The following is a 13019-nucleotide window of genomic DNA, read 5'->3' as shown; positions in this document are numbered from 1 at the left end:
TCTGCGTAATGAATACACCCCTGATATTTTTCCACGTATTGGTATTTTGTTCAATCAGATCAGCTCTTTCTACAATAATTGGGTAAAAGATCAGAATTGGGCTGCCTGTGTAAACGCAGCCAGCGTGTATTTACATAGAAATCATTATATTTCTATGGCGTAGAGTAGGCAGTAGCGTTTCCGCGCTCCTCACATGAACGCGCAAACTCTCTCCAGTGTATCGATGAAGCTGGTTGAAACATGGCGGACTTCCTGCCGACCCGATCCGTGCTAAACCACTGCTTCCCCGCTTGCCTGCTTACCAACACCGAGGTGGAACAGCTGAGGAAATCTAAGGCGATTGACAAAAGTATTTCCCGGGACAAAACCTACGTGAAACGACTAGTGAAGATACTTCTACTGGGCGCGGGCGAGAGCGGCAAGTCCACTTTCCTCAAACAGATGAGGATTATCCACGGGCAGGACTTCGACCAGCAAGCTCGAGAAGAGTTCCGGGCAATCATTTACAGCAATGTTATCAAAGGTAACTAGGGAGAAAGTCTACGGGACTATATCTAAAAAAGCTACATTAACATTCTTAACGTTCGTCTTTCGGGCCCGACTGTAACTTGAGTGGTGAAAACTTTTTGGCAAGGTTTCCATTATGTTTATAAGTGGAGCTGCTATCCGAAGTTAGCAGCAGATTAGCTAGCTACTGTAAGGGTTTAGCTGCAGAAATACAAATTCCCCGTTTAGTGGAGGAACGCCCGTGTTGATGACTATCGACTAGTGTGGGAGTATCGCCGTTTCTAATGTAAAATTGCCATGTTATGTTATAACTAGCTAACTAAATCAGATATACACAAATAATGACGCAAGAAGGGCATTAGGACGCCTCTTTAGAAAATATGACTTCCTGCTGCCAGCTCTAAAATTCAACTCTAACGTTATTCTTTGAGGGTTTTTTTCAGTTTCGTTTTGAACAGTGGTGTAACTTGCCTCCAGAGTGACCAAACTATCTAATTGTGGTTTATATCCTCGAACATTCAGACTTCTTTTAAATCAGCCTTGTTGCCTTCTGATACTTGTCAGATAGGGTTGTGGGCCACAGACCCCCGTGTGTGTGTGTTTAACTCTAAACCCCATCTCTCCCCTTCAGGTGTGCGTGTGTTGGTGGATGCACGGGAGAAGCTTCAGATCCCCTGGGGCTCCTCTGACAACCAGGTGCACGGAGACAATGTGATGTCATTTGACACACGATCTTCGATGATGGTGCACGGCCAGGTGGAGACGAGCGTGTTCCTCAAGTATCTGCCCTCCATCCAGGCCCTGTGGGCTGACGTTGCCATACAACACGCCTACGACAGACGCAGGGAGTTCCAGCTGGTCAGTACACACACGCATGCACAGATACACACACAGATTCATCAGGCCTCTGCAGACTGGCTGAGGTGAAGTGAAAGTGAAACTTTCACAGAGACCAGAGACTTGCTGCTGCTTCCTCCCTTGTCTCTCAATGTCTCTCTCTGCATGTTTGTGAGGTTGGTGTGTGTGTCGGATGCTCAAGCTGCACGTGCATCAGTCTGTTAGCTGTGCAGACCTCAGCTCTCCTCTCTTGACACCTGGTCTTTCCTAACACACACACACTAGGGCTGGGAATTGCTAGGGACCTCACGATACAATATTATCAAGATACTTAGGTACTGCTGCGATATGTATTGAGGTTTTATCATGATTCTGTGTATTGCGAATCGATACAGCGAATTTTTTTATTTATTATTTATTTATTTGTTTGTTTATTATTATTTTTTTATTGTGTTCGATGTAATGCTCACTCTGTCTGCTGCAGAGGAGCAAGGAAGAGCCATGAGAAAATGAGTTGGAGTCATGGAAATAAATGCTGATAACATTCAGTCAAAGTTTGCGTACACAGATTTGCAGATGTTATCACAGGTGCGGTGAAATGCTTGTGTTTCTCGCTCCAACAGTGCAGTAATAACTAGCAATACAAGCAATGTACACATAATCCAAAAAGTAAAAAGAAAGAAATTAAGAAATGTCGGAACGAATGAAATTAGCAACCCAAATAGCACAGGTTGGTTCACCATAAAATGGAGAACAAGCTATAGATGGAAAAATACTTGAGTATTGGTGAGATGTTTGTTGGTGAGAGAGAGTATGATTTTTGATGGAATGCTGGTCTGCTTACAGGCAGAACACACACTCACTCATAGCCCTGTACCGGCTGCATTCAACACTAACACTGACATAAAAGTGACATAGCAGCAATACAGCAGTGACAACCAGGTTTACATGATGCCAAGGGGCTATATAAGTCAGTGTCAGGCCTGAAATTTCTTGATTTTAGGGGCAAGGCCATCCCCACATTACTGAGCACTTGTTGGCAGCTTTCTATTCACTCTGCCGTCCAACTCATCCCAAACCATCTCAATTAGGTTAAGGTCAGGTGATTGTGGAGGCCAGGTAATCTGATGCAGCACTCCAACACTCTCCTTGGTCAAATAGCCCTTACACAGCCTGGAGGTGTGTTTTGGGTCATTGTCCTGTTGAAAAACAAATGATAGTCCCACTAAGCGTAAACCAGATGGGATGGCATATTGCTGCAGAATGCTGTGGTAGCCATGCTGGTTAAGTGTGCCTTGAATTCTAAATAAATCACTGATAGTGTTACCAGCAAAGTACCATCACACCACCTCCTCCATGCTTCACGCTGGGAAGCACACATGCGGAGATCATCCGTTCACCTACTCTGCTCTCACAAAGACACTGCGGTTGGAACCAAAAATCTCATATTTGGACTGTCTGTTTCCATTGCTCGTGTTTCTTGGCCCAAACAAGTTTTTTCTTATTATTGGTGTCCATTAGTAGTGGTTTCTTTGCAGCAATTTGACCATGAAGGCCTGATTCACGCAGTCTCCTCTGAACAGTTGTTGGTGTCTGTTTCTTGAACTCTGAAGCTTTTATTTGGGCAGCTTCTGAGGTGCAGTTAACTTCTTGGGGCTATGTGGGACGCTAGCGTGCCACCCGTGGTGCACCCTATCAACAGCAGGTGCATTTCAAGAGCGGCAAATTTGAAACCAAATAAATGTCAAAATTCAAATTTTTCAAACATACAACTATCTTACACCCTTTAAAAGATAAACATCTCCTTAATCTAACCACGTTGTCCGATTTCAAAAAGGTTTTACAGCGAAAGCATAAAGTTAGATTATGTTAGGAGAGTACATTGACAATAGCTGTGTGTAATGTTTTGTCAATTCAAAGACAGGGTCACCAAAACCATAAAACCAGCTAAAATGATGCACTAACCTTTTACAATCTCCATCAGATGACACTCCTAGGACATTATGTTAGACAATGCATGCATTTTTAGTTCTATCAAGTTCATATTTATATCCAAAAACAGCGTTTTACTATGGCATTGATGTTGAGGAAATCGTTTCCCTCCAATAACCGGCAGTCAAGTCAGCGCCACAAATTAAATAATTAAAATTAGAAAACATTGGTAAAATATTATATTGTCATTTAAAGAATTATAGATTTACATCTCTTGAACGCAATCAACTTGCCAGATTTAAAAATAACCTTACTGGGAAATCACACTTTGCAATAATCTGAGCACTGCGCCCAGAAAAATATGCTTTGCTATACAGACAAACGGCCATGTTGGAGAGATCTAAAATCGAAAATACTATGTAAATAATCCATTACCTTTGATTCTCTTCATCAGATGTCACTTCCCGGGATCCCAGGTCCATAACGAATGTAGTTTTGTTCAAAAAAGCTCATCATTTATATCCAAAACGATCCGTGTTGTTAGCACATGATCTAAGCCAGCCGGACTTCTCGTCATGAACGAGGGGAAAAAATATATTTACGTTCGTTCAAACATGTCAAACGTTGTATAGCATAAATCATTAGTGCCTTTTTTAACCAGAACATGAATAATATTCAAGGTGGACGAATGCATTCTCTTTTATAACGTATTGGAACGAGGGTACCCAACATGAACTCGCGCGCCAGAGTCTAATCGGCCATCACCGTTCCATGGCTCTTGTTCGGTCAGATCTCACAGTAAAAGACTCAAAACACTTTGTAAAGGCTGGTGACATCTAGTGGAAGCAATAGGAAGTGCCAAAACATTAATCAACCCCTGTGTGTTTCAATGGCATAGGCTTAAAGGTAATTCAACACATCAGGTATCCACTTCCTGTCAGAAAATGTCTCAGGGTTTTGCCTGCCAAATGAGTTCTGTTATACTCACAGACACCATTCAAACAGTTTTAGAAACTTTAGGGTGTTTTCTATCCATATATAATAAGTATATGCATATTCTAGTTACTGGGTAGGATTAGTAACCAGATTAAATCGGGTACGTTTTTTTATCCAGCCGTGAAAATACTGCCCCCTAGCCCCAACAGGTTAACTCTAAATAACTAATCCTCTGCAGCAGAGGCTCTCATAACCCACTTCCAGGAGCACCCCATCACTCACCTTTATTTACAATGACGACCTACCGGGGAACAGTGGGTTAACTGCCTTGTTCAGGGGCAGAACGACGGATGTTTACCTTGTCAGCTCGGGGTTTCGATCTAGCAACCTTTCGGTTACTGGCCCAATGCTCTAACCACTAGGCTACCTGCCGCCCTAACTCTGGGTCTTCCTTTCCTGTGGCGGTCCTCATGAGAGCCAGTTTCATCATTGCGCTTGATGGTTTTTGCGACTGCATTTGAAGAAACTTTAAAAGTTCTTGAAATTTTCCGCATTGACTGACCTTCATGCCTTAAAGTAATGATGGACTGTCGTTTCTCTTTGCTTATTTGAGCTGTTCTTGCCATAATATGGACTTGGTCTTTTACCAAATAGGGCTATTTTTTTTTTTAATGGGGCATTACGATCACACAAGGGGGCATCGACAGCCGGGAAGTCAGTCTGAGATGTAACAATTTGTGTTTATAACTCTGTGTGTGGGTGTGTGTCAGGGTTTACGTCAGCCGGTAATAGCCGGCTTTTGGCCAATCTTTTTTAAATAAATGAAAATCTGATAAATAAAACTGCTGCCAGCCAATTGTCCGGGAAAGAAAAAAAATCCCATTGCTAAATAATGTGTTTTAACCTATTCATTGATTGAAATACCAGTCGATGGAAATGCATTTGACTGGTCATGCTTATCGGTCTATAGGTTAATTTTTGTAGTGCACTGCGTATAGAGGCTATGAGCGGAAATCTGTCAGGACAGCGTGAGAGCTCCTGCTGCTACAGTTTCTCAAACAGCTCATTCGTTGGCTGCTGGAATGAAACGGGATTTTATAAGCCCAATCATTGTGTAACAATTCTAAATGCAATTGTGTATTAAGTTTTTGATAGCCACGATTTTAAAAGCGCTAAAAACCTTCTCTCTTTTTTTTTCAACTGGTAATAAAAGCGTGCTTCCCATTCACCATTCAAGTGGATGTAGGCAGGCTTCAGTGCATCACACCACTTTGCAATGAGCTGGAGGCAGTATGCATTTTGGAAACATACAGTATACTTAATTGTTTGAAGCCTGAATGTTTTACGTCATATTATGAGGCATGTCTTACCTTGCTTCAAAGTAAATCCCGAACATAGAAACGTGGAGGCAATTATTTTATAAAGACTTCCATATGCCACTGAAACCAGTAGCCTATTTCTCTCATGTCCTATTTGTTTTCAAATAAACTTTCTTTCATTGTCCAGTAGCCGAAGCCACAATCCTAGTCATATTAGCAACCCATGCTTATTTCTGCATCTTTAGATCTCCCCTCTTTCTACATTTCTAACTGATTTTCATCACTGTCACATGAAACAGCTGACATGTATAATGCGCTTTTGACATGTGTTTTCCTGCTAATTGCATTATGGAACCAACATTTGCGCGTTGCCTAGGGTGCGTTGCCTAGGGTGCGTTGCCTAGGGTGCGTTGCCTAGGGTGCGTTGCCGCGCTTTATAATGTGAAGAAATAATAGTTTATCAACATTTTAAGCAAAACATTCTGGTCTGTTGCATCAGATTCATTGCAACAACAAAAAAAGATCCATAATTCATACAACCTATCGTCAAACAACTGTCCCAGAGTCTACTTGGATCTGGATATTTCTTTCTCGCACAGTACGACAAGCTGACCAATAGAATAGGTCAACCTTTCTGCTATGGGCAATAATAGATTGACATAGTGGCTAGTGATTTTGCTGTTTGTTGTCTTCTTGGCACAGGAAAAGTAAATGTGGTAGTTATTCTAACATCTTCAAAGTGCGCATCAGAAATCGGTAAGGACACACGCCATTGCATCCTCGACTTGCATGTTCTGTTAAGATGAATAGGCCTAGCTATAATCTAAACGTGATTTCTGTCATTCTGAGAACCGTGGGTGGACGCCCAAATCAAGTTACGCACCCAATGCATATGGGTCCGTTAAATTGATCAAATGTCCATTAAATTAAAATGCTGCCGATCAAATGTTCGGCGCCACATTTTCCTAACGGGAATCCTGGTGTGTGTGTGTGTGTGTTTACAGTAAGAAGGGAGGCAGGATCTGTTACAGAAACAAATCGTATGCCTAGGTTTCACTTTTGGGTTGTAGCTCAGGCCATCTGTCAAATGATATCCTGGTTCCAGTAGCACAGGGCCTGTGTGTGTGTGTGTGTGTGTGTGTGTGTGTGTGTGTGTGTTTATCAGTGTGTGTATGTTTATCAGTGTGTGTATGTTTATCAGTGTGTATAGTGTAGGCCGTCATTGTAAATAAGAATTTGTTCCCAACTGACTTGCCTAGTTACATTTAAAAAGTATTCTGCCTGTATGGACAGACACTTGAGCTCTTCTTTGATCAACTCTACATAGTCTGTAATCTTAGCCAACCGCACACAGACAGAGACAGACAGGTTTTTCAGGCCAGGTGAGTTGTAAAGATAAAAGGCATTTTAGTGTTATTATCGAATGTGTACAGTAAAAAACACACACACACATGGTTGTGATCTAATCATCACAAAGACACAAGAATAGATCGTTTTTTATTTTTTATTTACACTTCTGTAGCTTTCAGGGGTAGTGTGAGTACATGCTCTAACACACACTCTCAGACTGGAATGTGAGCCAGTCTTGGCTGTGCAGGCTTGTGTTTGGGCACGCCCCACTTACTGAGAAACAACACCAGACCAGGAGGACAGGGTGGAAAACGCACCCACACTCCGTTACACATCACACACACATACAGGCACACGAATGCTGACTTCACATGGATGCACTACAGGGGTTGGCAACTTGCGGCCATTCCACTACAAGGGGAATTACCAAGAATTCAGCTACAAATTTGTTTAATTGAGGAAATCTATTCCCAAGTTTTCCCACAAATAAAAATAGACCTATGTGAGCATATTTGATTGAGTTTGTACATACAGTACATTCGGAAAGAATTCAGACCCCTTGACCTTTACCACATTTTGTAGCCTTATTCTAAAATAAATTAAATGTTTATTTATTCTCATCAATCTACACACACTACCCTATAATTACATAGCGAAAACAGGTTTTTGGAAGTTTGTGCAAATGTATGAAACATAAAACCCAATACCTTATTTACATAAGTATTCAGATCCTTTGCTATGAGACTTGAAAATGAGCTAAGTTGTGTCCTGTTTACATCATTCTTGATGTTTCTACAACTTGATTATACTTATATAGACAGTTCTGTGCCTTTCTAAGGTCCCACAGTTGACAGTGCATGTCAGAGCAAAAACCAAGCCATGAGGTTGAAGGAATTGTCCGTAGAGCTCCAAGACAGGATTGTGTCGAGGCACAGATCTGGGCACCAAAAAATGTCTGCAGCACAGAAGGTCCTCAAGGAGACAGTGGCCAACATCATTCTTAAATGAAAGAAGTATGGAACCATGCAGACTTCCTAGAGCTGGCCGTCTGGCCGAACGGCGCAATCGGGGGTGAAGGGCCTTGGTCAGGGAGGTGACCAAGAATCCGATGTCACTCTGACAAAGCTCTAGAGTTCCTCTGTGGAGATGGGAGAACCTTCCAGAAGGACAACCATCTCTGCAGCACTCCACCAATCAGGCCTTTATGGTAGAGTGGCCAGATGGAAGCCACTCTTCAGTAAAAGGCACATGACAGCCCGCTTGGAGTTTGCCAAAAGGCACCTAAAGACTCTCAGACCATGAGAAACAAGATTCTCTGGTCTGATGAAACCAAGATTGAACTCTTTGGCCTGAATGCCAAGTGTCACATCTGGAGGAAACCTTGCACCATCCTTACAGTGAAGCATGGTGCTGGCAGCATCATACTGTGGGGATGTTTTCAGCGGCAGGGACTGGGAGACTAGTCAGGATCAGGGGAAAGATGAACAGATCAAAATACAGAGATCCCTGATGACAACCTACTCCAGAGCGCTCAGGACCTCAGACTGGGGGCGAAGGTTCACCTTCCAACAGGACAATGACCCTAAGCACACATCCAAGACAATGCAGGAGTGGCTTCGGGACAAGTCCCTGATTGTCCCAGCCAGAGTCTGGACTTGAACCTGATCGAACATCTCTGGAGAGACCTGAACATTTTATGTGCAGCGACGCTCCCCATCCAACCTGACAGAGTTTGAGAAAATCTGCAGAGAAGAATGGGAGAAACTCCCTAAATACAGGTGTGCCACGCTTGTAGCGTCATTCCCAAGAAGACTCGAGGCTGTAATCGCTGCCAAAGGTGCTTCAACAAAGTACTGCATAAAGGGTCTGAATACTTATGTAAATGTGAGATTTCAGTTTTAATGTTTATACATTTTCTAAAATTTCTTGACCTGTTTTTGCTTTGTCGTTATGGGGTACTGTGTGTAGATTGGGGGGGGGGAACTATTTAATCCATTTTAGATTAATGCTGTAACGTAACAAAATGTGGAAAAAGTGAAAGGGTCTGAATACTTTCCCAATGCACTGTATAAAGTTTGTATGTGAAAACTACTTCTAAGACCCATACATTCAGTTGTTCCGAACACACTTGAGCTGAAAAGGGAGGATTACTCTGCTGGCGCTAGCGCACGCGCAGATCAAATATACTTCTGGAGTGCCGTTTTAAGGTGTTTACATGCCCTAATAATTTGAAAGATTGCTCAGAAAACCATATTTTAATTGGCGTAGGTTTACTTCGATTTTTGACCTTTTTGCCAATTCAAGATAAGCAGAGTAAGGTGTTTTATATGACTATTGCATAATCTGCCTACTGCCATAATCAGATTATCGAATTATTAGTATGCATGTAAACGTGCTCAATGAAATCAAAGTATGACGTTATTGTTATTTTCAAACATAATCAATATTTAGGCTTAGTTGTGGTCAATGTGGTTTTTCCTATTATTGTGATTGAGTTCCGACCCCCGACACAAATCGGCCCGCGGCTGAATCTAGTTGCCCTACCACTGTAGTACACTCACTCACCCACATGCAGCAGTTTTAGGCTGATGTGTGTACATAATCTGAGTATTAGTAGGATTGGCAATGAAGCTAAAACACATTTCTCTCCTCTCTCTCAGGGTGAGTCGGTTAAGTATTTCTTGGACAATGTGGAGAAGCTGGGGGAGCCGGTAAGTTTCTCTCCCTCACCCTCTTTCCCTCCATAAATCACTCTGCCTCCTTAACACCCCTGTCCTCTTCTCCTGTCTTCTACTCATCCCTCTCTCTCCTCCAGAGCTACATCCCTTCCCAGCATGACGTCCTGCTAGCCCGTAAGCCCACTAAGGGCATTCATGAGTATGACTTTGAGATCAAGAGTATTCCCTTCAAGATGGTGGACGTGGGAGGACAGCGCTCGGAAAGACGGCGGTGGTTTGAGTGTTTTGACTCTGTCACCTCCATACTGTTCCTAGTGTCTTCTTCAGAGTATGACCAGGTACACACACACACACACACACACACACACACACACACACACAGTGGACACTCACGCACACTGAACACGCTCACCACACACGCCCTCTGTTTCTCTCTCTCTCTCACACACACACACACACACACACACACACACACTACCTAATTTATTAAAAAAATGTATCCCCTGTGTGTTCTAGGTCTTGATGGAGGACAGGCAGACCAACCGTCTGAGAGAGTCGTTGAACATCTTTGAGACGATTGTCAACAACCGAGTCTTCCTCTCAGTCTCCATCATCCTCTTCCTCAACAAGACTGACCTGCTGGAGGAGAAGGTCCGTACAGTCACATTCCCCGTAATCACAAACACGTTTACCTAAGACAGTGTGCTTAGAGATGCCTTGAGTAGATTGGACCCTGCTCGCATGAGTCCTCACTGAAGAAAATGGGCTCTTAGCTTTTCAGATAGAAATATATTGATGTCAAGTATTGTAATTTGAGGCCAAACCAACCTTCTGATTGTACTGACGTTCCATGTTATGTTCGTCTGATCCTTGTTCTCGGCAGGTCTTGAATGTTTCGCTAAGTAAATACTTCCCAGAGTACACGGGGCCGGACCACAGCCTGCCGGACGTCCAGAAGTTCCTAGTGGACTGTTTCCGGGAGAAGAGAAGAGACTTGACACAGAAGCCCCTCTACCACCACTTCACCACAGCCATCAACACAGAGAACATCCGCCTGGTGTTCCGAGATGTCAAGGATACTATCCTCCATGACAACCTCAAACAGCTGATGCTCCAGTGAACTATGACCTCCAGAGAGGACCTGAGCAAAACTAGCCTGAGAGGACCCCAGAGAGAACTTATTCTCCTGCCTAAATGAGGACCTGATTGAGGACCTCTCACCTTTAAAAGAGGACCTGCAATAAACCAGCCTTTAAGAGGACCTGGTCGAGGACACCCATGCCTTGGGGAGGACCTTGACGTTCCACTTCTGTTTAGATGTTTTTATTTGGTTTTTACTTCCCTGTGGTGAGTGGATGGTCTATAGACTGCTCTGAAGTCAGTTTGGCTAGGGACATGATTGAATGCTGGATAATAAGCTCTGTCCCTGGGTCAGTTTGATGTCTACCCTGATGCCTACCGTGCTGTCATAGCCCCTCTCCTGTCCACTGATCTGTGTGACCAACTGATGGAGAAACCATAATGCCTTCATACAACATCTTAATAACCCTTAATCACTGTGTGTGTGCACGTGCGCGCATGTGTTCATCTGTACTGAGCTATCTTTGTATACCTGTTTAGCCTTAGGTATTTGCGTAAACTATCATTTAATCAATCATGTCCTTGATCACCTACATTCCAATGTGTGTGTGTGTGTGTGTGTGTGTGTGTGTGTATACAGTTAAATGTCTGCCTTCCTATTCCCTGGTAGTTATCTTGTAATTCTGCTGTAAGGACACACTTGCAGCAGGCAGGCGTGCCGGTTAGCTAATATTGTTATCTCAGGGTTGTATGGAGACCATTGTATAAATGTCATTATTGTGTCTGTAGTCTATTGTCTAGTCCCCTCAAATTCAAATCTGGACCTTCATTGCTTTTTTTCAATTTTCCCCCTCTAATCAGGGACTGGTTTAGACCTGGGACATCAGGTGGGTGCAATTTAATTATCAGGTAGAACAGAACCAGCAGTACTCCATACCTCGTAGGGTAATATCTGAATACCCCTTGTCTATATTGGATACTCCAGGTTAAAGCTTTAGATTCTTCGTTAAATGTCTTCTGTGAGAACCTGTTCTTGGACGTATTCACTAGGCACGAATTGGAAGAAACGGGCTACAACGGGGAGGTACTATCTGTACTTGTCCAATAAGAAACGCCTGTTTTCTTTTTTTTTTCATTGCACAATGTTTTGAAACATTTTGCTACGGTGTGCCTTAATGAATACAACCCAGAAGAGCAGAGGGGCGTATCTCAGACCCTGGGCTGCATTCATTTGGGGAGCAAATGTTATATAACCTTCAGGTAGATCCATACATGCATGTTAATTCCTATATGAACGTTCTATAACTCCTCCCATTGGTGCCCTTGTAAAGGGACATGCATTGCGTTAGACCATCATGCTCTGGTCATCTGTTTGATGTTTATAGTTGTACAGATTGACTCCAATTTCTATTCTAGTTGAAATGTTTTTGTTTCTTTCCTGTCTATACTGTAACCTGTGTTGTTGATGACCATAGTGTGTGTACTGTCCTAATGTGTATAGGTATGCTGACACTGTAAAATCTGCCACCTTAATAGTGCTGAATGACAGCTTGAGACTAACTCCAGATCAGCGTTTGAACGTTTCTCTTCTGCTAAATCACACTGTGCCTTCACCGTAAGTGTATAAGGATCAACTGCCATAGTCTCCCTCCGGCTACGGAGATGACGCATCTGTCTTTCCACTGTCCCTCTCTGGCTCTGGCCTTGTACATACTGATGCCTTAGTTGTAATATAAAACACTTGGTTTACTTTCATGTGTAAATGGTTGTTTAAAAAATGGGCAGATGATTATTTGCTGATTTGCTGTTTCACACTTTGCCTTGTCATTGAACAGACTATGGACATGTTTCCTTTTTCTAACAATCAGCGTTCTTCCTTGTTTAATAATGCCACTCTAACCGTTAAAATAAAACCTATTTCTTTAACGAAGTGTGACTTGTCGTTCATTCACGCCATAGACTATAAAGTAGGGGTTCTCTTGTTCTGGACCAGAAGCCTCCGCAGTGTGGATGCTTCAAAGCACTGTGTGTTTGGGGATCATCGATGCTGCAGAATGTATTTGGGTAACTTTGCCCAGATCTGTGCCTCGAAACAAGTCTGTCTTCCCTGTGGCTCAGTTGGTAGAGCATGGTGTTCGCAACGCCAGCATGGTGTGTGCAACGCCAGGGTTGTGGGTTTGATTCCCACGAGGGGCCAGTACAAAAAAAATGCATGAAATGAAATGTATGCATTCACTACTGTAAGTCGCTCTGGATAAGAGCGTCTGCTAAATGACTAAAATGTAAAAATGTTTAAAAAAATGTTGGAGATCTATGGACAATTCCATTCCACCTCATGGCTTGGGTTTTGCTCTGACATGCACTGTCAACAGTGGGACCT

The 13019-nt window shown here is 42.9% G+C and overlaps 1 protein-coding gene across 1 annotated transcript; it reads left to right on the top strand.

The window, feature by feature from the left end:
• The first annotated feature begins 87 nt into the window (after nt 1–87).
• Nucleotides 88–12565, top strand: LOC106589443 (guanine nucleotide-binding protein subunit alpha-13). The gene is made up of 6 exons (XM_014179439.2): nt 88–523; nt 1139–1365; nt 9542–9592; nt 9697–9897; nt 10076–10210; nt 10443–12565. Exons 1-6 carry the CDS (start codon nt 241–243, stop codon nt 10677–10679), a joined length of 1134 nt encoding a protein of 377 aa, XP_014034914.1. The 5' UTR covers nt 88–240; the 3' UTR covers nt 10680–12565.
• Nucleotides 12566–13019: the final 454 nt, after the last annotated feature.

The sequence above is a fragment of the Salmo salar genome, chromosome ssa28, assembly GCF_905237065.1.
Source record: "Salmo salar chromosome ssa28, Ssal_v3.1, whole genome shotgun sequence".
NCBI classification, from domain to species: domain Eukaryota; kingdom Metazoa; phylum Chordata; class Actinopteri; order Salmoniformes; family Salmonidae; genus Salmo; species Salmo salar.
This window is presented reverse-complemented; position numbering and strand designations above follow the sequence as displayed.